We start from the raw sequence: 21,906 nt of genomic DNA on the forward strand, positions 1-21,906 counted from the left end.
GAGAGATAAATGATTTGTATAGCTGTATATTACTGGCGATAGTTAAATCGTTTTTCAGTCGACATAGAATTCCATACTTCTTGGCAATGTTCTTGATGACATTGTCAATTTGAGAGTTGAACTTAAGTTTGTCATCAATAATCACGCCAAGATATTTAATCTCCCGAACGCGATCAATAGTCTCATCATCAATTACAACAGAGACGTTCTCATTTAATTGATTCCGGTAAACTACCATAAATGTAGCTTTACTTGTATTCAATTTCAACTGCTTATATATTACCATCTACTTAGAGAACGCAAATCTTCATTCAAGTGTAAAACGGCATCATCTAAATCCTTAGCTGCAATGAACAACACAGTATCATCTGCAAAAAGTTTAATGTCGCAAAATCGTAAAACACGTCGCAAGTCATTAATATACATAATAAATAACAGGGGCCTTAATACACTTCCTTGGGGCACTCCAAGATTATTCCCCACGGGACTGAAAACAGAATCATTAAAAACAGTCCGTTGAGTTCTGTCAGACAAATACCATTTATATGCAGTACTCGTAATTCCAACGCGCTTGATTGATCTAATAAGGGCCTAGAATTTGTTTCAATAGTACGTTTTAGATAAAAAAAACAGCAACAATCGTACCTTTACAAGTTATTTTTCCACTTCGCTAATAACAAATTCAACGCGGTTTCACAAGAATGATCTTCCCGATATCCCGATTGTTCGGGTATCAAAAAACTATTACTATTTAAATACTCCAACAGCTGGCCTTTAACAACAAGTTCTAAAATTTTCTCTAATGTGAGCAACATGTTGATGGGACAAAACTCTTCGGCTTTAATCGTTCCAGCAACTTTTTGAATATGGACCACTAAGGATTCCTTCCAAATTTGTGGCACATGTCCAGTTTGTAATGATTCATTAATAAGGGTCTGTTCATAAACTACGTAGACAGTTTTTTTGTGATTCTTGACTCCCCCCTCCCCCTGCGTAGACAAATGTCCATACAAAAAATTTAAAATTTGTATGGGCCGTGGATAATTCTCAACCCCCCCCCCCCCCTAAACTGTCTACGTAGTTTATGAACAGCCCCTAAGGTCCAGCAAGATGTGGCCAATGACATGAAAGCAATCTTGAATAACTCTAGCATTAACATTATCTACTCCAGCCGATTTTCCTAATGAAAAACAAATAACTCTAAGTTCATCTAACGTAATTGGGTGAAAAACTTCAAATCTACAACTACTATTAATTGGCTGTTTTATTTCGTCAGGTTCATCGACCAATTCAATAGATTGATTAATCAATGAAACACTGTCTACAAAATAATCATTAAAAACTTAGATGCAATTACTTGGTCTGACTGTTCTAATATGCCATTAAAAGTTATGGACCGCGGTTTGCAATTACTAGGTTTTAATAAAGATGTCAAAATTTTCCATAACTCTTTGCTGTTGTTTTGATGCTGATCAATCTTCCTTTGTACATATTCACAACGAGTTTTCTTTATCGATTGTGGATACTTATTACGTGCGATTGTGTACCTATTCCAATGATTGTCATTATTTGATATACAAAACTTTTTGTACCATTTGTCCCTTTTCCATTTAAGACGCAAAAGATCCAAATTGTACCAGCTGTTCGAGTTTTTCAAAGAAACAAACTTTTGCTCAACTAGTTGATTGGTACACGTTTTCAAAGCGTTATTAAGAACAGCTGTAGATTCATCTAAGTTACCGGCCACGAATGGAAAATCCATGCTCCTCTCAACAAGATTCGAAACAGCTTGCATCGAATATTTCCTCCAGCACTTCAATTTAATCGTTTTTTTTTTTGTATTTATTCATGTCTCTTTCAGATTAGTTTAATGATGTGTGGGTGTGAGTGTTAGTGTTTATGGTTAATTGCACTTAGCTTTGTTTCGTCTCCTTCTGGTTCATCGTTGATCATAACATTGCATCTCTCTTACTTCTTCTTCTCAATGAATTTCACTTTTACTTCTTCTACCTTTTCTTCATCTTCTTTCTTCATCATCTTCGTGTTTTTTCGTAGCCTTCGTCCACCATCTTGATATTTTGTTGACGTGTCTCCTTCATCTTGCTGAATTGGCTGCGTCATCTTCTTTGTTGCTTAATGGTATTCTTCTTCATTCACTTTTAATCCATCTTCTTCTTTCTTCTCACCATAGTTCAAATTATTTTCTTTACTTCTTCATCATCTTCTTTCTTCATCTTTCTTTAATTCCATTGCTTTGATTTCCTCTTGCACGACTTCACGATTTACGCTTTATCTTCTTGATCTTCTTCGTCTTTTTCCGCTCCGCTTTTACTTCATCATAATTTTTCTTTTGATCTTCTTCTTCTTCTTATTCTTTCATCCCCTATCCGCATTGTTGTTGTTGTTGTTGTTGTTGTTTATTATTGACATTTTACATCCTGCGGATGCATTCATGTCAGTTCAATTAATTTTTGTGTAAACAGTGTGTGGGTGTGTTCAGAGTGATGTGAGGGTGAGTGTTAGTGTTTACGATACAATTCAAAATTCACTTAGCTTTCTTATCGTTTGCTCGTTTCCTGGTTCATCGTCTGCATGCTCATCTCATGGTTTACACTTCTTCTCCATAAATTTCTTCTTTACTTCTTCTATATATATATTCACCATCTTCATTCTTCATGATCTTCCATATATCTTTTCCACATTATTTTTCCTGGCCGCTTCAAATTTTCTGCAGTGCAGAATAATGTGAAGAACGTCAACAACGGTCCCACAGCATTCACATGCTGGCGGAGCTGTTTTCTTCAGCAAAAATTCATGCGTAACCCTAGTATGACCAATGCGCAGACGAGTGAGTATGCGTTGATCGGCAGAGCTGTACTGATCGATCCACTTCTTCGTTTCCCTTTTGACCTCCTTCAGCTTCACATCTGTCAATTGTGCCCAACGTGCTTCCCATAGCTGACGAAAGACTTGGTTCATGTTCTTGATGGAATCAATTCTTGGTACGGCAACGTTGATTGGTGGACTGTTTCGTGCTTCACTGGCTAGACGGTCTGCTTCTTCGTTACCGCGAATTCCGGCATGACCAGGGATCCAACAAAGGTGGATAGGCCGTCCACGTAGTAAGCGTTCGATTTCCTGGATCCACGGATGCTGCGATCTACCACTCTCTATGGCCGAAAGACAGCTGGCCGAATCAGACAGAATTATAACACATTCGGTTGATGCTCTTGCAGCGATGACGGCCGACTTGATTGCAAAGGCCTCCGCCGAAAAAACGCTACATTGTGACGGAAGACCTATTGCTTGCTGAATGCTGCTACTAAATACACCTGCTCCAACTATGTTCTCGCATTTAGAACCATCCGTATAAATAGCCAAAGCACGGCTAAACCGGTTAGCCAGCAACTCCTGCACGATGGGACGCACTGTATTCGGGGGGTCCCCAGCTTTCACCTTCTGTTTCACATCCCAAACAATATGCGGCTTGGGTTCATACCACTCTCGGTTGGCTAGACGTGTTCGTACAGCGATGTTTGGAAGCTCTACATCAATCGTCGCCAGGCGATCGGACGCTCGTTCCACAACTGGAAGATCGATATTCCTGGAATCCTTCTCCATCAAACGAATTGCAGCACGAATTATGGCTTGCATAATCATTAAATCGAATGGCAAAGTGCCTGCTTCAGCCATAATCGCTGGAATCGGACTGGTGACGTACGCCCCTGAGGCGAACCGGACCATCCGGTTGTAGATGGGTGCAAGAGTCTGCACCACCGAATCCTTCGCTCTACTGACGAGCCCGATACCGTAGATAAGTCGCGACGTGACGATTGCTGATCCGATACCCAACAGAGAATCGCGTTGCCCTCGTGGAAGTTTAGCCCCGATCATCTTCAAGATCCGCAGTCTAGAGTCGCACGTGTTTTTGACTACCTTGCAATGGTGTTTGAAGGACAGCGACCGGTTAAGGTACAGCGACCGGTTAAGGTTGACGCCAACAACTTTCAGTTGATTCGTCCTCGGTACAGCTGTACGGTCGATGAATATATCGTTGCTGGGTTCTCGACGGGCGTTGGGACTGCCGTAGAAAATTTTTGATTTTGTCGCGGAAATTGTGAAGCCGACGCTTTTCGCCCATTTGTCGACAGCTTTCACTGCAGCCTGTAGATCTCTATACAGCGGACGCTCCTTACTCCTCCGTACTACCAGCAAAATATCGTCCGCATAGAGAAGCACGGCAACAGTATGCGGCACCACTATGAAAATCGGCTGCATCGCTATAAGGAATAACGTGACAGACAACACTGATCCTTGGGGGACTCCGTTCTCCAATGGCATTTCACCCGATAAATGTTCTTCCACGTTCACCCGGAAAGATCTGTCGGTGAGGAAACTGTTCAGTACGTTGAACATGCGCCCACCCATCTGCCACTTACGCAGAGTACGCAAGATACCGTACCGCCAAGTGGTGTCGTACTCTTTCGACAGATCAAGCGATGCAATCAAGCAGTGTTCGTCCCGATTTGGCAATGACCTATCCAACACCGCCAAGTATGTGTCGACGCCTCTCCCAGCTCTAAAGGCGTGCTGCCTCTTATCCAGTCGTCCATTCGACTCCAACTCAGTCGTCAATCTGCGGTTCACGATACGTTCGAACACCTTTGCGATGCAGTTGGTCAAAGTGATAGGTCGGAAAGCAGCAGGTCCAGATTCAGAACAGTTTGGCTTCGGAATCGGCACTATTATTCCGGTTCGCCAGCTGATAGGGTAAACGACACTACGCCAGATTCTGTTTAGAAGCTGCAACAGCGCGATTTTGACGGATACAGGCAGACGTCGGATCATCGGATACCCTACCGAGTCAGGACCTGTAGAGACACTACGTCCTTTGTCGAGTGCCCACAGAAGCTCATCCAGGGTGAAGTCCGCGTTATATAGCTCGTCGTTGTCCGGAAGAAAATCCACGCGATCCCGTTCCGCTCTTTCCTTCGCTGTTTGAAACAGTTGGGGATAGCTTGAGGTCGCTGATCTCTCACAGTAGTGCTCGGCCAGTTCTTCTGCTATTTCTTCCACTTTCTCCGTGTAGCCATCGGGTCGCTTGAGAACCGCCTTGCTGTATTGTCGTTTGCCTCTCAGGGTGTTCATCGTCCGCCACATTTCTGCCGTTGTGCTGCTAGGTGATATTTTTCCGACAAAGTCCTCCCACGAATGTTCCTTAGCTTCCTTCACTGCCTTCTTAGCCGCTGCCTTCGCTTGCTGGAAATGCTTCAAAACATCCGCTGTGTCTGATCCTGCTATTCTGCTGCGCTTCAGTGCTCTCAGAAGTTTTCGACGCTGCTTAATTGTCGTTTTCACTTCCGGGCACCACCATGGTACCGATTTGGAACCAACTCGTCCTGATGTTCGAGGAATGCTAGCGGTTGCTGCTGATAATATCCGATCTACGAAGAACAATGTCCAATCTGCTTGGTCGTAGAGCCATCTTCTTCGCTTCGTGGCGATCTGTGAGAATTCAGGTGAAGAGACGGTGATAGGAAAGTGGTCGCTGCTGTGGGTATCCGGAAGTGTTCGCCAGATAAATCTAGGATTTAGCACCTCTGAACAGATCGAAAGATCTATGGCAGAAAACGAACCGTTTGCTGGATCCACCCGCGTGTGTGATCCGTCATTCAGGATTATCAGATGCTCCGTCAGTGTCTTTTCAGCGATGTAGCGGCCAAGCGCATTCGATGCCGTAGAACCCCAGACGGGATGGTGCGCATTGAAGTCGCCAAGTACCAAAATTGGCGGGGGCAGACGCTCAAAGAAATCATTTAGTTCTGTTTGGCACTGTTGCTGGGAGTTCGGAGATATGTAGATCGACACTACCGTCATTGGAGTCGGAAGATGGATGCGAACTGCAATGGCTTGAATATCACAATTGATATCGATGCGCTCGAATGGAACCCCTTCACGGATGGCAAGGCCCACTCCTTGCTGCCAGTATCGACGACTACCGGTTTGAAGAACCAGGGTGTAGTTCTTGCCGGCAAAGTCTGGCGCGACCACACGATTATCCACTTTCGTCTCTTGCAGCGCTATAACGGACGGTTCACAGCAAAAAAAGTTGTTGAATATTACATCGAAACTGCTGCAACCAGGTCAATCCATCGGTTGTGTAATATCACATTGTACGATGTACATCGATTTTGCGAACAAAATTACATCCATTGATGTAATATTGTATCTGCTTTTTGCTATTACATCATTATTTCATACATCAGCTTGAATTACGTTGATCGATATTACATTTTTTTTTTGCTGTGTTCATGCTGGCTGATGAGCAATTTGAGCTCGCTGATGTTGGCACGTAGACCACGTATGTTCCACTGGAGGGCAATACATTTCGTGGGATGACTACTGCTGACTGCTGCTGATGACGAAGATGATGCTGACGGTCTACGCGTTGGACTTGACATATCGGCCGGATTCCAGGAGGAAACAGAGGGTGCAAGACACTCGTGACTGGTCCCACTCTCGTCCCCCTGAACATCCACTTCCCTCCTGGGAAGGGGGGAGGTTACTTCACGCTCTCCCTCCCCACACCGATTTCGGAATACTGTCTGTTGCAGTAATGCTGACGGTGGAGATGAATCTCGACAACAACAACAACAACAACAACAACAACAACAACAACAACAACAACAACAACAACAACAACAACAACAACAACAACAACAACAACAACAACAACAACAACAACAACAACAACAACAACAACAACAACAACAACAACAACAACAACAACAACAACAACAACAACAACAACAACAACAACAACAACAACAACAACAACAACAACAACAACAACAACAACAACAACAACAACAACAACAACAACAACAACAACAACAACAACAACAACAACAACAACAACAACAACAACAACAACAACAACAACAACAACAACAACAACAACAACAACAACAACAACAACAACAACAACAACAACAACAACAACAACAACAACAACAACAACAACAACAACAACAACAACAACAACAACAACAACAACAACAACAACAACAACAACAACAACAACAACAACAACAACAACAACAACAACAACAACAACAACAACAACAACAACAACAACAACAACAACAACAACAACAACAACAACAACAACAACAACAACAACAACAACAACAACAACAACAACAACAACAACAACAACAACAACAACAACAACAACAACAACAACAACAACAACAACAACAACAACAACAACAACAACAACAACAACAACAACAACAACAACAACAACAACAACAACAACAACAACAACAACAACAACAACAACAACAACAACAACAACAGCAACAACAACAACAACAACAACAACAACAACAACAACAACAACAACAACAACAACAACAACAACAACAACAACAACAACAACAACAACAACAACAACAACAACAACAACAACAACAACAACAACAACAACAACAACAACAACAACAACAACAACAACAACAACAACAACAACAACAACAACAACAACAACAACAACAACAACAACAACAACAACAACAACAACAACAACAACAACAACAACAACAACAACAACAACAACAACAACAACAACAACAACAACAACAACAACAACAACAACAACAACAACAACAACAACAACAACAACAACAACAACAACAACAACAACAACAACAACAACAACAACAACAACAACAACAACAACAACAACAACAACAACAACAACAACAACAACAACAACAACAACAACAACAACAACAACAACAACAACAACAACAACAACAACAACAACAACAACAACAACAACAACAACAACAACAACAACAACAACAACAACAACAACAACAACAACAACAACAACAACAACAACAACAACAACAACAACAACAACAACAACAACAACAACAACAACAACAACAACAACAACAACAACAACAACAACAACAACAACAACAACAACAACAACAACAACAACAACAACAACAACAACAACAACAACAACAACAACAACAACAACAACAACAACAACAACAACAACAACAACAACAACAACAACAACAACAACAACAACAACAACAACAACAACAACAACAACAACAACAACAACAACAACAACAACAACAACAACAACAACAACAACAACAACAACAACAACAACAACAACAACAACAACAACAACAACAACAACAACAACAACAACAACAACAACAACAACAACAACAACAACAACAACAACAACAACAACAACAACAACAACAACAACAACAACAACAACAACAACAACAACAACAACAACAACAACAACAACAACAACAACAACAACAACAACAACAACAACAACAACAACAACAACAACAACAACAACAACAACAACAACAACAACAACAACAACAACAACAACAACAACAACAACAACAACAACAACAACAACAACAACAACAACAACAACAACAACAACAACAACAACAACAACAACAACAACAACAACAACAACAACAACAACAACAACAACAACAACAACAACAACAACAACAACAACAACAACAACAACAACAACAACAACAACAACAACAACAACAACAACAACAACAACAACAACAACAACAACAACAACAACAACCGGAGAGTTTATAGAGCTAGATTAAGTGTATACCAAAAAATGGGTAAACTATGTTGGAAGTGACAAGTTGACAAATGGACAACATCGACATGAATCCGATCGACTTAGTTCATTTGTCAGCTTGTCACTCCCAACATAGTTTACCCATTTTTGGGTAGGTTCAGTTTTGATCGATCTGGGTGGACTTGACCCAAATTTGGGGAGTTTTGAAATAGCGTGAAGATAAAGGAAATTTTATGGTGCGCGCATTCAATGCGCCTTTAGCTAGACTGAGTACACACATGCAAAAATGATAAATTTAAAAACACTACAAATTGACGAGTGCACGGATGGATTTGAGTTCACTCACTCGACAAAAAGTGACACAACAGCGGGGCCCTGTTTACTAAAAATGAACACAATGAATAATACTCACGTAACATTTGAAACGGGTCTATCAAATTATGTACACAAAACTTGTTAAGCCTTTTTCGCGCGAACCGAATACGCTCACGTAAACTACCAACACCATCGGGCAAAGGAAATTCTCCCCTTCCCCATAGTGCTCTTGGTTTGTGTGGGCGTACTTCGGTTCTCGTGAAAAGGACCTAGCAAATTATTTACAAAAGTTGATAGGCCCTTTACAAATGTTACGCGAGCATTATTCATGTGTTCATTTTTAGTAAACAGGGCCCCGCTGTTGTGTCACTTTTTGTCGAGTGAGTGAACTCAAATCCATCCGTGCACTCGTCAATGCATGCGTTTTCAGTTATACGAGCTTTTACAGTGCAGTCTCTCTAATTCGAGAAATGCATAAACATTTTGCCGTCAAATATATTACTTGGTAACATATTTTAAAACAATTTGGAATGAATTCTTCTTGAAATTAATTATTTAACTAATTTATATTAAAGAAAAATATATCTACATAGTTAAAAGAAAAAAAAAATCATTTAATGCGGAGTAACGGTGTAACTCAACTGCCGAACCCTTTCTCGCATTCAGCACCACCCACCAGCAGCCGCAAAAACACGCAAAACACCGCGAACAAGAAAGAAAAATAAAATAAAATCAATAACAGTTTGCTGTCAAACTTTTTTCACAACACACAAAGGAGAGAAAATTTTTGGCATTCACAATCGATTCGCGTGAAACTTTCCGAAAATTTTAGCCTAATTTCTGCGTTGCAGCTTTTCCAACTTCCGTCTTCGTGTGTCCAAGCTGTCCTCCTAGTGGTGTATCACATTTCAGTTGCATAAAACTATCAGCCATCAGTGCTTGGAAAAAACGAGGATTTCATCTAGTCATACAACACAAAATCCACGATGAACATCAAAATGCCAGATTTCGACGTGAAAAAGTTCGTCAAGGATGCGGGTTCCACACTTTCCCGAGTGGTTCAGGTAAGGGAGAAGGGTATTAAAATGATGTTCCGTTTGCGACTCGATACGGAGCTAATTACACTCGTTACGAAATCGAAGGTGAAAAAATCGGATTGCACCACCACCGAGTTCGATTTATCGATTTGTTTGGGTGCTGATGGTGCTTTTAAAATTATTCTATAACATTACCGTTGCTTGCAGTTGACAGAGGAAAAGCTGGGCACCTCGGAGAAAACCGAAATGGATTCCCACTTTGAGCATCTCAACGATCGGTCCGATTGCACCAGAACGTGGACGGAGAAAATCGTTCGCGACACAGAAGCGGCACTGATACCGAATCCGGCGAACCGGATGGAAGATTTCATATTCGAGAAGATAGAAAAACAGAAACACAAGAGGCTGAGCAATCTGGAATATCTGGGCCTGGATATGATCGAAGGAGGGGGAGAATTCGGCCAGGACGGAGCCTATGGGAGCGCACTGATTAAGGTCGGTCAGGCCGAGCAGAAGCTGGGCGCGTGTGAGCGGGATTTCATCGGATCGGCCGGGATGTGCTTTGTTCAGCCGTTGAAAAAGTTCCTGGAAGGTGAGATGAAGACGATCACCAAGGAGAAGGGCATCCTGGAGAGTAAGAGGTAGGCTTCGATGGGCCGCCCGAGGGGGAATCCGTTGGATTCGAAAATAATGTGGATTATAATTTTAGGTTGGATCTAGATGCATGCAAGAACCGGGTACGGAAGGCAAGAAGCATGCTGGGACAGCAAACGGTGAGAGTTGTTATTGGTCGCTAACTGAGTTAATCATGGAATCGATGTGAGGTGGTTTGCTAGGATTTTGAGTTTACAGAAGGGAGGAGAATGGTCGAAGCGCTGGTCAAACGTGCAGATTTCCGGACAATGGTTATTAAGCTGTAAATTTGCGAGCGAAACATGCTCTTTCTCTAGCGTGGGGCTTGCAAGGGAAAGGAGTCTTATCGTTAGTTGCACCCCTTTTAGTTTAGAGGGATAATTTTTCAGAAAAAAAAAACAATCGGAGCATACTCGGCCAACGAGATCCACCCCAATTTGAGTTCAGTTTGCTCATGAATCGCAAGAAGTACAGGAAATCAGCGATGCGTAAATGTGCTTCATGTTTTCCTGTGGAAAACCTCAAAAATCTGTCAAAAAGTGGGGAAAATTGATGAAAATTTTACTCAGTCTAGAAGTAGTACCAATAGACTGAGTGAATCCAATCTTGAATTTTCTCTACGTTGAGTAAATTTCCCAGAGTTTTCCAGGAAAAAAAATCCAGAATAAAACTTACTCTGCGCTGAGTTCCTGTACTTTTTGCGATTTATGAGTAAACTGAACTTAAATTTGGATCAATCTTATTGGCCATGTAGATCTTTGGCAATCATACAAAACTTTTCGTGTCATAGAATTTTGAAAATTTCCCCAATTTAAAATAAAAAAACATCGTGTGTAATTTGTGAGAAGCAAGTGATTGTAATGATGTGAACAAATCTATTCAAACAGTCAAACAATTCCTTGCGTCAATACTTCTTGATAGCTTGGCCAGATAGAACCGTGATTCCGTTGATATTTTTATCAACACTAAATGGGGTAGCAGATCTGACCACGGGGTTCTCTCCCGTTTTTCCGGATGGAGCTAGTGATCGCGCTTCGGCGTTTGAAAATGGACAATGTCAGGCTTCCCTAGGTGTAACGTGCCGTGCATGATTGTCCTATAACAGTCTATCAGAAACTAACCACTGACCTATTGCACCTAATCTTTTACCATTATCCCCTCTATTATCCATAATGTAAAACTGACACAGAAGGATGGACTTTCTCCTGAGGCTGTTCTGGACCAGGTACAGTGTTTGTAGTTCTAACGTTATAACCCGATCGACGTTTCAGTTGTAGTGTCATATATATTTAGGATGCTTAGTAGCTCTAGTAGATTCCCATCAAACGGTATTCTGTTTATCCATTGACGTCAACATTAGATATATCAGCTTAATTTATCTAGTTCCCTATTTTTTCGGCAAACCAGATGGAAGATTAATCCCATTGCTAAATTTCAGGCTGAACGCGAGCTGCGGGTAGCACAGTCGGAATTTGACCGACAAGCCGAAATTACGAAGCTTCTGCTGGAGGGAATCAATACAACCCAAGCCACACATCTACGACATTTGCATGCCTTCGTCGAATCTCAAGTCCGCTACTACGGCCAGTGCAATAAGATCATGAACGACCTACAGCGAGAATTGGCCAGGTACGTCTATTTTAACAACTAACATCGATGTTTAGACCAACTAGTTGTTAGCTTTGATGCCTTATCCTACCCAAACACACAATCTCTCGCAATTTCACCGAACATTTCAAATTCAATTCCCAAAAAAAAACAACAACTTATCACTCTATTTCTCTCTACAATTCGCTCTCTCTCGCTTCTTCTCCATCGGACAAAATTCTACCAACCGACAAAACAAACAAAAAACTAACACGACAGCATGCGTCCATCAACGCCCCGCTTGCGCGTTAACAGCGAGGACGTAGACCTCGCTAGTGGACCTCCCTATCTTAGCCCATCACAACAACAGCTATCACTGACACAAGGCAGCAATCAGCACTGGCAGCAGCAGACGATCACACTACATCCGGCGGAGGTGGCAGCCCGCAGGCCGAGACCCGTGCCGGCTTCGTTCCCGATCGCGGATGACAGTGTGATCGCCGAGCTGGTGGCCAATAGTGATCCCAACGATATCTCTGTCCTCTAAACCCGTACCATGGAACTGTGCTTCCGTCGATCTTCTTCCAGATCTCTCTTCCTGATATGCCGACATCAATATTTATCATCAAACATACAAACACATGAGCTTTCGAAATCTGTCCTTTACTTATCTCTGAGATAAGGCAAAAACTGAAACTAACGATTGTGAAGTCCTGCTCTCTCTCTCTTGTCTTATTGTGAACAGTCTTTTTAAAACTAGGCAGCTATTGCCATCTAATAGATTTACGTGTCCTAGCTACTTCTGTGCTTATAGCTATTGTATACTTCAATTTGTACAAACTTTTCTGTATTTCAATTAGATAGCATTTTAGATAGGTAATCATACTAGTTAATGAATCGGATGTGTGATATTTGAATGTCAAATAGTGTTAATTTTAAAATAGAACCAATAATCAATTTTAGGCAGCTAGGTATTAAGATCAAATGCTGATTCTTGGTAGTTAAATTGAACAAATAGGTAACAAATTGCAAGCTATCAGAGGCTAATTCTCAAACAAACATCATATTAACACTGTGGGACCCACATTGAAAACGAATTTTTCTTTAATTTTTTAGGTTTTCAAAAAATGTAGGTATCTTGGATTCCATGGATCCGTTTTCATACCGTTAGAAATGTAACTTCCTCAAAAATGTAGCCGTCCAGTTAACCATGCTACATGGTTCTGCTGCACCACCCAGATTTTTTTTTAACGGAATTTTCCGGAGGTTTTTAATCGGTCAATAGTTAAACAACAACTTTGACCGTTAACCACAAACTATACTAATTGGGGGTTGGCAGGAAAGGGGTGTGATGAAAAAAATATATGATAAAACATGATTATGTGGAATAAAAAATACACATTTTTAATTGGTTCTATAACATTCCCCAGAAAACCATTCCCCAGAATTCCCCCCAGAAAATACCATTCCCCAGAAAAGTTGATGAAATTAGTAATTTTCACTTTTCTTTTTTTACTATTGATAATACACTATGTTTACTTTTATGGAATTATGTATTTATCAATTCCATTTTTTAGCTCTTTATAAAATGACAACCTTCAAGTTTTCGAGCACTTCGTTCATCATTTAATAAGTCAAAGGGTCTATTATGCAATCCAATTCAACGAGTCGGAAACTGTTAAACCTTATCGAAGAATTGTTCGATCTGAGTTGAAGAATTTCTCGTGATGGATTAAAAAATCGGTGCATGGAACGTTGAACTACCGATTTCAAATTTATAACATTATTCCACTCGTTATTATCCCAAATGGTCATTACCCCGAATCCCTTGCGAAAAGCTATTGATTATATATTTTCCTTATATATTAAAAGAAGGGAATATTCCCTTCTTTATCGTATATCCAAAGAATTAATTATTTCCTTTTTTCAAAGAAAGGAAAACGCCTTGATCCATTAAGAAGTTTTTCTATTCTTTTTATATACGCGAAAGAAGATTCCAGGAGTGACTATGATAAACAAAAATAGTCAATCTAATACATGCCATACTTTTCTGGGGAATGGTGCATTCTGAGGATTTTTTTTTTATAGTCTCTTTAACACTCTTGGGTCATTCGTGACTTATCCGGGGGTGAGATTTGAACTCGTGACTTTGGCGTGAGAGGTAAGGATGTTAACCACTACACCGGGGTCGCCCCCACATTCTGGGGAATGAGATTCTGAGGAATGGTTTTCTGGGGAATGTTATAGAACCTTTTAACACAGACAAACAGACATAACACTCACAAGTTGTTCATCGAACAAGCATTTAACGGTCAATTTAAAAGTATCGTAGTTGGTAGTACCGCCACCTGTGGCGCGCATAGTCAATTCCCTTGCGTTTGACGTTTACACACTATCGCCATCTGTTCAGCGTACTACCCACCACAGTGTACTCAACAGATGGCGGTAATGTTTTAGCGACGATGTTTTACAGTGAGAAACATTCAATGAGCTATGTCTGTTTGTCTGTGCTTTTAATTCAACCACAGACAAATGGACATAATGCTTGCAAGTTGTCCATCGAACCCGCATTCAACGGTAAATTGGGTTCTTTAAGGGTATTGAGGTAAATGCATATTCGTAATCTGCATTAAATATGGAACCCAAACCCAAAATTTCATCAATTTTTGTTCACTGGAACTATTTTAAATAAGTACGATTACATTTGCAAAAATCATCCTACAAATCACTTTGTATGGGAGCGAGCTGTCAGTTTGTTAGTTTAGTGCAGGGTTTAGTGTCAAACAGTGAAGTTATTATTTTGCTTAAAATCTTGATTTAAAAATCGAGATGAAAGAGTGTAGGTTCGAAAAAAATATCGCTGTGCTCAGAAAACGAAGCTCTTTTAGATGGTATATAAAAACCGATATATTTTTCTAAATTAAAAAACCCAATTTAAATGTTTTTAGTTGGTAGTACCAACAATCAATACGAAACTAGCGATTTAAAATTGGCTCACTACTTGACTAGCCTATTGGTCCCAAGCAAACGATTAACGTACCCCATTCTAGTCAAAATTCTAGTACTACACTATGTTAGTTTTGATTTGCTATGAAAGTTTGACAGATAAAATTAGGGGTTCATGGATTTTCTTATGTTTCGAGGGGTGCATCGATTAGCTTGGGACCAAAGATAGTACCAGAGCTGAGCCAAAAAGTTGAGCACGTATCTTCGGGACCTTCTGGTCTTAGAGTTACCTCTATGGTAGTACTGCCACCTGTGGTGTGCAAAGTAAATTCCTTTGCGTTTGACGTCTACACATTACCGCCATGTGTTTAGCGTATTGCCCATCACAGTATACCCAACAGATGGCGGTAGTGTTTTAGCGACGATGTTTTCTATTTCAAAATATTCAATGTAGTATGGCTGTTTGTCTGTAATTCAACCATTAAGTGTTTTTTTTTTATGAAAATGCAGAGGAAACTAAATAACTTAAGAGCATGCTGAATTTAGTATTCTAGAAGTTCATTTTTGCTTGGAGGGAAAGGGAGCAAATTTTAATCTTTTTCAAAGATTGCACCACATTTGATTACTTGCCCATAATCTGTGTAATGTTTTATTGGTATTTGAATAATTAAATAACAAACAAACAGACGTAATTTTTTTTCTTCATCTATTTCATTTACAGGGCTGTTACAAGATTTTCTAAGTTTGATACGCGAAATCAGCGATTTCTCAAAAGAAATCCGCGACTTCAAATACTAATTCGCGACAAAACAAACTGTTTTCATTGCCTAAAAATAGCATTTGTTTACTACTACATGGCATTTCAAGCTTATTGCTTATATAGTAGCATATTAGATTTTTGCCTGTTCTCAACTTAGTGTTCTTTGAAGTATTCACATTTTAATTGAGAGCTTTCTATGCCTGTACCATCCTATGCCCAAGGAAGTGAAGAAATTTTCCAACCCGAAAAATTAATAGACCGGACGGGAATCGAACTCAGTCTCCTCCAGCATGGACTTGCTTTGTAGCTGCGCCTTTACCGACTGAGCTAAAGGAGTATTGATTGTAACCTTTGATTTTTTTTTTAAATAACATTGTATCATCTACAGTTATTTATGTATAGTATAAATTCTGAGTAATTAGTGAACGTAATAAAGCACCCTTACATTATGAGATTCTATTGAATAATACCGGCCTAGATTTAATGAAACATTAATTAAAAATAATAATGCATTTTAATTTGAAATGCAAATTTTCTTGAAAATTAACATTTGCGTCTCTGACGTATTTTGCTTTACTAAATGTTGTAGTTAAGTTGTATCTAGTTTTATCAATTTTTTACCGATTAAAGGGCGAACACGAAATTATTGCGACACCGAAAATGTCATGCCAATTTTCTTATAATGTTTAGAATCAAACCAAAATTTTAGGGTAGTTTTATACATATATTTACTTCAAAAATCAAAAGAAAAGTTAATCGATGGAGCCTTGAGTGTAAAATTGAACGCATTTTCGCTTGATGCCCTCCATCAAAGCCTTTACAGTGTCATCCGGTACCAGTTTCTCAGTTTTTTTTTCCATTTTCTTAACATGTCTTTCTCGTCTTTGACTGTCTTCTTGCTCTTCCGAAGATCCCGCTTCATTATTGCCAAGTACTGCTCCACCGGGCGCAGCTCTGGACAGTTTGGCGGATTCATGTCCTTTGGAACAAAATGGACAGAATTGGCCTCATACCACTCCAGGACACTTTTAGAATAGTGGCATCCCAACTAACAATTTTAGCTGCAGATTAGCTTTTACAGCCAAAAATTGGCTTATACAGCTAATTTTTGCCTGTATAAGCTATTCTGCAGCTAAAATTGTTTGTTGGGATGATGTCAAATCTGGCCAAAATAGCGGAGCTTCGTCGTGCTGCTGCAAGAACGGCAAAAGGCGCTTCTCGAGGCACTCAGATTTGTAGATCTCGCCATTTACTGTGCCCTTTGTCACGAAAGGCTCACTCCTCAGTCCGCAAGAGCAGATGGCCTGCCAAATGAGATATTTTCTTCTTCTTAAATTTGTCGTCCACATCGAACTTGCTCTTGCCGGTGAAAAACTCCAACCCCGGAATTTGCTTAAAATCGGCTTTTATATACGTTTCGTCGTCCATCACACAGCAGCCATATTTTGCCAGCATCTTCTCGTAGAGCTTCCGTGTCCGAGTTTTAGCCGTCGATTGTTGCCGCTCATCGCGGTTTGGGAAGTTCTGTACCTTTTATGTATGTAGTCCAGCTCTCTTCTTTGCATTCTGGACGTAGCTCTGCGACATGCCGATCTTTTTAGCCAAATCACGGCTTGAGACGTTGGGATTTGCTTTAATCATCCGCTTCACCTTTCCCTCCGTCTTTTTGTTCGCCGGTCCCGGTTTTCTTCCAGCTCCTTTGCCGTGGTCCAACGTCAACCGCTCCTAGAACCGCTTCAACACTCTGGAGACGGTTGAATGGTGAATGTTCAACATTTTTCCCAACTGCCGGTGCGACAGGTCAGGAAATTCCAGGTGTTTGGAAAGAATTTGTTCTCTCAACTCACGTTGGTTCACCTCCATTTTCGTTGAATCGAAAAACACGACTTCGAGTTTGACAGCATGTACACAATACACATCAATGAGAAAGTGTGCAAAATTTGGTTGATTTTTACCCAATGGTAAAAAAGTTATGCCCTGTTGAATGTGTCGCAATAATTTCGTGTTCGCCCTTTAGGTAGTTGGTGAGTGCTGAGTTCTTACATCAGTTATAACTACGAGAACCATCAATCAAGAGATTTACGTCCAGGAGTGCCTGGAAAAGCGGCTGCTACCATTCCTAAAGCAGCATAATAGACCTGTGCTGTTCTGGCCGGACTTGGCGAGCTGCCACTATGGGAAAAAAGGCAATCGAGTGGTACGATGCGAACAACGTGGTTGTGGTACCCAAAGACCACAACCCTCCGCCCTATCGAACGGTATTGGGCCTTGGTCAAACGGAATCGCAAACAAAAAAAACTAATAAATCCATGGAAAACGAATAGCAGTTTAAATCTAACTGGCGTTTTTCGGCGAATAAGGTCGATGAGACCACTGTACAAAATGTAATGGAAGGGGTTAAGCGGAAGGCACGGCAGTTCGGATTTGGCAAACCAAAAGAATAAACGACCATGTTTTCCTTTAAATATGTGAATTGAACTACCAAAAGAAAAATAAGACGATTTTTGTGATATGAATTTTGACTGAAAGAAACGATTTTTTGTCGACCAATTTTTGCGCGTTCCAGTCTTTAAGTGAAATTTTAAATGCTTCCATAGTAATTCCCATACAAATGCTAACCCCATTTGCGTGATCTCTATTAAACCTTCATAGCGGCGCCGGTGGGGTAGTGGTAAGCGTGATTACCTCTCACCGCAGCAGGCCTGGGTTCAATCCCAGTCGGCGCCGCCGGGATTTTCTGAGGCTCTGTCCCCTCTTGGGCCCCGGTTCATGAGTTGATGGGTCGATAGGTGGTAGGGTCTAGGTGTGAGAGCTGCCTCCCTGGCGTCGGTAGCATTGGTGCTCAGCACGGAAAACAAATCAAGAAAAAAATACTAAACCTTCATCAATCTTTACCATACGTTGGGTTTATTAAACAAACTGGAGGATGGCCTATAAGAAATAACACTTTTTTTAATGAAGCACCCTATTTACCCACCCTCATTACCCATCACCAAATTGCCTTCAATATCACCCCATGGATAGGATTTGATAAAAGCTAGTTAGGGAAAGGTCATTATTGAAACAATTTCGCTAAAGGAAATTAGAAAATGAATTGAATCGAATTGAAGTATAGTGTCCACTAAGACAGCAAGGGTAATTTGCGTTCAAATAATAAGTAGATTTAGGACATGTTCAGATATACATAGTTACACTTGCCATACTTCTAGTCATATTTTAATACCAGTTCTGAATAGCAGATCTGACAGCACCCTCTTGGGAGCGGTGTCAAACGTAATTTCATAGTAGGTAATATATTGAAAATTATTGGAAGGAACCACGATAAAGTACACATCCTTCCGAGAACCCACACATCCTGCAAATAGTGCGTTGCTGTCTTTGTTAGTTGCTTGCATCACTTCTGCCTACAAGATTGGCCTACCGTGTATAAGATAAGTCTACTGAACATGCGCCCATTTACAGTTTGGGAGGTCCACAGCCGTACGTTCCGGTGACAGGCTACAATGACGAAGAAGCCAACGGCCTGTCCGGCCGGGTCAACAACATCGAACTGGGTGTCAACCTCGGCTACAAGCGAGCTCGCGTACTCTGCTCGTACGATGCCAAAGATGGCACCGAGCTAAATCTTACGGCTAATGAGGTAAATTTTGCACCATTTTTTTTTGTGAATTCCAATAGATAACTATTTTTTTGTTTTACATCAAGGTCATCTTTGTCTGCGAGTGCAATCCAACGAACAGCGACTACATGAACGGTAAACAGGGTCTGCTTAAAGGTTTGGTACCAAAGGCGTTCTTAGAGTTGCTGGATGATTAAACACGATATTCCTACGATTAATTTTAGTGTTTTAGGCAAGCATTTTTTTTTTCAGAATCATCTCACTTGGTTAGTGCAAATGTGAGAGAAAAATCTTATTAAATTCCGCTTCACTATATTTAGTTTGGAGTTTGTTATTTTTAATGATAAATGCAATCTATATGTTACGTTTAAGCTTAACCCCACATATTAATACGAATTGTTACGCCTGGTTGCGTGTTACGTCGATAATAAATAATGCAGAAAAGCTAAAACAAAAGGAATATCAAACTTTTACAAGGCGAACATATTTTCACTCGCTATGACATACAAAATTGTGCTTTTAGGCCAGGTTATAGAACAGACAGACCGCATTACCAGTTAATCGTTGCACCAACGAATTTTGCGAGACAAGAAAATTTAACACTAACATCAGATAACAGCGTCTATTATGTTGTGGATACAGTTTTGTCAATTATCTTAGCATACCAAAACGAAATACGAAAATGTGAGAAAAGTGAACAACAAAGAGAGAACAATAATATTAAACAAAAAACACATTCCTCCTCGTGAAATTAAAATAACCTACCCAAATGCCCAAATTCCTCAGTCGAGTGTAAATCTTGTTACGATTGTGCATTATCTGTGTAATTTGTACACGGCACGACTCAAATATCTAAATAAATAAAACAATAAATTTGGTACGTATATTGTTGAAGGATGCACCCAAAAATACTGATGCTACAGCGAAGCGCATAAAAGACAGATACTCGATTCATGTTTAATCTCTCTCTACTCATATGATATTCCATCATGTAATGGAACCTGATGAAAAATCTTGCAGAAACGTAAACATATTGCTTCTCAGAATGTCGATGATAATAACTATTGAACAGATGTTATTTATTACTATTATCTACTAAGCTATGATATATACTTAAACGAAAAACCTAACGCAAAAATGTAATCAACGTTGAACAAAAAAAAAACTCACACAAAATATCAACTTCACTTGAGCGTTACGTTAATCTAATTGAAATTTGAAAGCACATTTCGAAATGCAAGAAGAGGAAAAAACAGATGTAACGATGAAACGTTGTTGAGAAAAGTGTGAAACCTAATCTCTTCCATATTTCATGTTGATATTTATCGAACAGCGACACAGAAAACAAACTTTATCTCGTTAGCCCTATATCTTTCCAAACATTGTGCATATTTAAATGCTATGAAATAAAAGGCGAAAAAATTAAACTTGGTACGTGTTTCATTTTGTAGGTTAGTCTTTTTTTTAGTCGAATCGATTTTATTATACCATTTCCGAACTCCATGAGTTTAAATCAGTCAGCGAAAGATAGATTTTGCAGTGATTTATGTTTCTTTAAGCGTCACATTGTGTACTGTATACATTTTGTAATTGTAATTGTTCAGTGTATAGGCTATGCCAACCGCTAAGTTGGCTTATCTAGGGTCTAACCCCCTAAGTTTATACACCTACTGTCCTTCCCGTTGCACTTATTAGCTAGAGAATGATCTTTAGAAGAGGGTAGGTGGATAGTTCCGTTAAAGTACGGCAGTATGAAGATTGAATAGAATTTTAAAATGAGCAAAGGGCCATCAATGCGACAGTATAAAGTCAAACGCACATCTTTTGCCTAACCCGTACGATGTACGCGGAGACTTGAAGTATGTTTTCCTTTTTGCTCATTACTGACTGCGGCTGTGGAATAGTTCTAGCGACGTTTTCATCACTACCTAAAGCCCCACGTTGCCGAAAGCATTTCCAGTCGAAGGTGTGTTATAATGCAATTCTTCTTTACACAACTATCGCTAGTTCTTATGTGTAGACATGAAATTCATGTACTACCACATATTTGCTAATTCCGATGCAGTTAAACACTGTGATGTAATTGAAACACCTGAAGCTCTTATTGATGCTGACCCGTTCCATCCTCCAGTTTTTGTCAACCTTGGCTATCCGCCTCTGGTTCGGTACAATGACATACCTGAGGAAAGGGAGTTCGACTTCTATCGTGCTGATTATGCTGGCTTGAGTGATGCTTTACGGACCACAGATTTGTCATTTCTGGATGTTGCTGACGTGAATGTGGCTGTTTCACTTTTCATCCAAACACTGACATCATTTCTTCGTGAATAGGGTAGAGAACTATTTC

General features: G+C 40.1%; 1 protein-coding gene and 1 pseudogene across 2 annotated transcripts; both read left to right on the forward strand.

Moving 5' to 3' along the window:
* Positions 1-6,616: 6,616 nt before the first annotated feature.
* On the forward strand, positions 6,617-8,722 carry LOC135711608 (putative uncharacterized protein DDB_G0286901; annotated as a pseudogene).
* A 1,016-nt stretch (positions 8,723-9,738) lies between these two features.
* On the forward strand, positions 9,739-20,744 carry EndoB (endophilin-B). Of its 2 annotated transcripts, XM_065234685.1 has the most exons (7): positions 9,739-10,041; positions 10,222-10,655; positions 10,724-10,787; positions 11,837-11,872; positions 12,086-12,276; positions 19,403-19,580; positions 19,646-20,744. In XM_065234685.1, the coding sequence occupies exons 1-7, from the start codon at positions 9,964-9,966 to the stop codon at positions 19,754-19,756; spliced, it is 1,092 nt and encodes a 363-aa protein (XP_065090757.1). In that variant the 5' UTR covers positions 9,739-9,963; the 3' UTR covers positions 19,757-20,744. The 2 variants fall into 2 exon arrangements, with proteins under 2 accessions (XP_065090757.1, XP_065090758.1); XM_065234686.1 differs by lacking the exon at positions 11,837-11,872.
* Positions 20,745-21,906: the final 1,162 nt, after the last annotated feature.

The sequence above is a fragment of the Ochlerotatus camptorhynchus genome, unplaced genomic scaffold (assembly GCF_037179485.1).
Source record: "Ochlerotatus camptorhynchus isolate MF236.1 unplaced genomic scaffold, CSIRO-AGI_Acam_v1.1 ptg000434l, whole genome shotgun sequence".
NCBI lineage: Eukaryota > Metazoa > Arthropoda > Insecta > Diptera > Culicidae > Ochlerotatus > Ochlerotatus camptorhynchus.

Bases quoted from the DNA above. Each gene is read 5' to 3' on its own strand.
- EndoB (XM_065234685.1), top strand. From the start codon at position 9,964: ATGAACATCAAAATGCCAGATTTCGACGTGAAAAAGTTCGTCAAGGAT. The intron at 10,788-11,836 runs GTGAGAGTTGTT...AAACTGACACAG, and splicing joins GCATGCTGGGACAGCAAACG to AAGGATGGACTTTCTCCTGA. The intron at 11,873-12,085 runs GTACAGTGTTTG...GCTAAATTTCAG, and splicing joins CTGAGGCTGTTCTGGACCAG to GCTGAACGCGAGCTGCGGGT.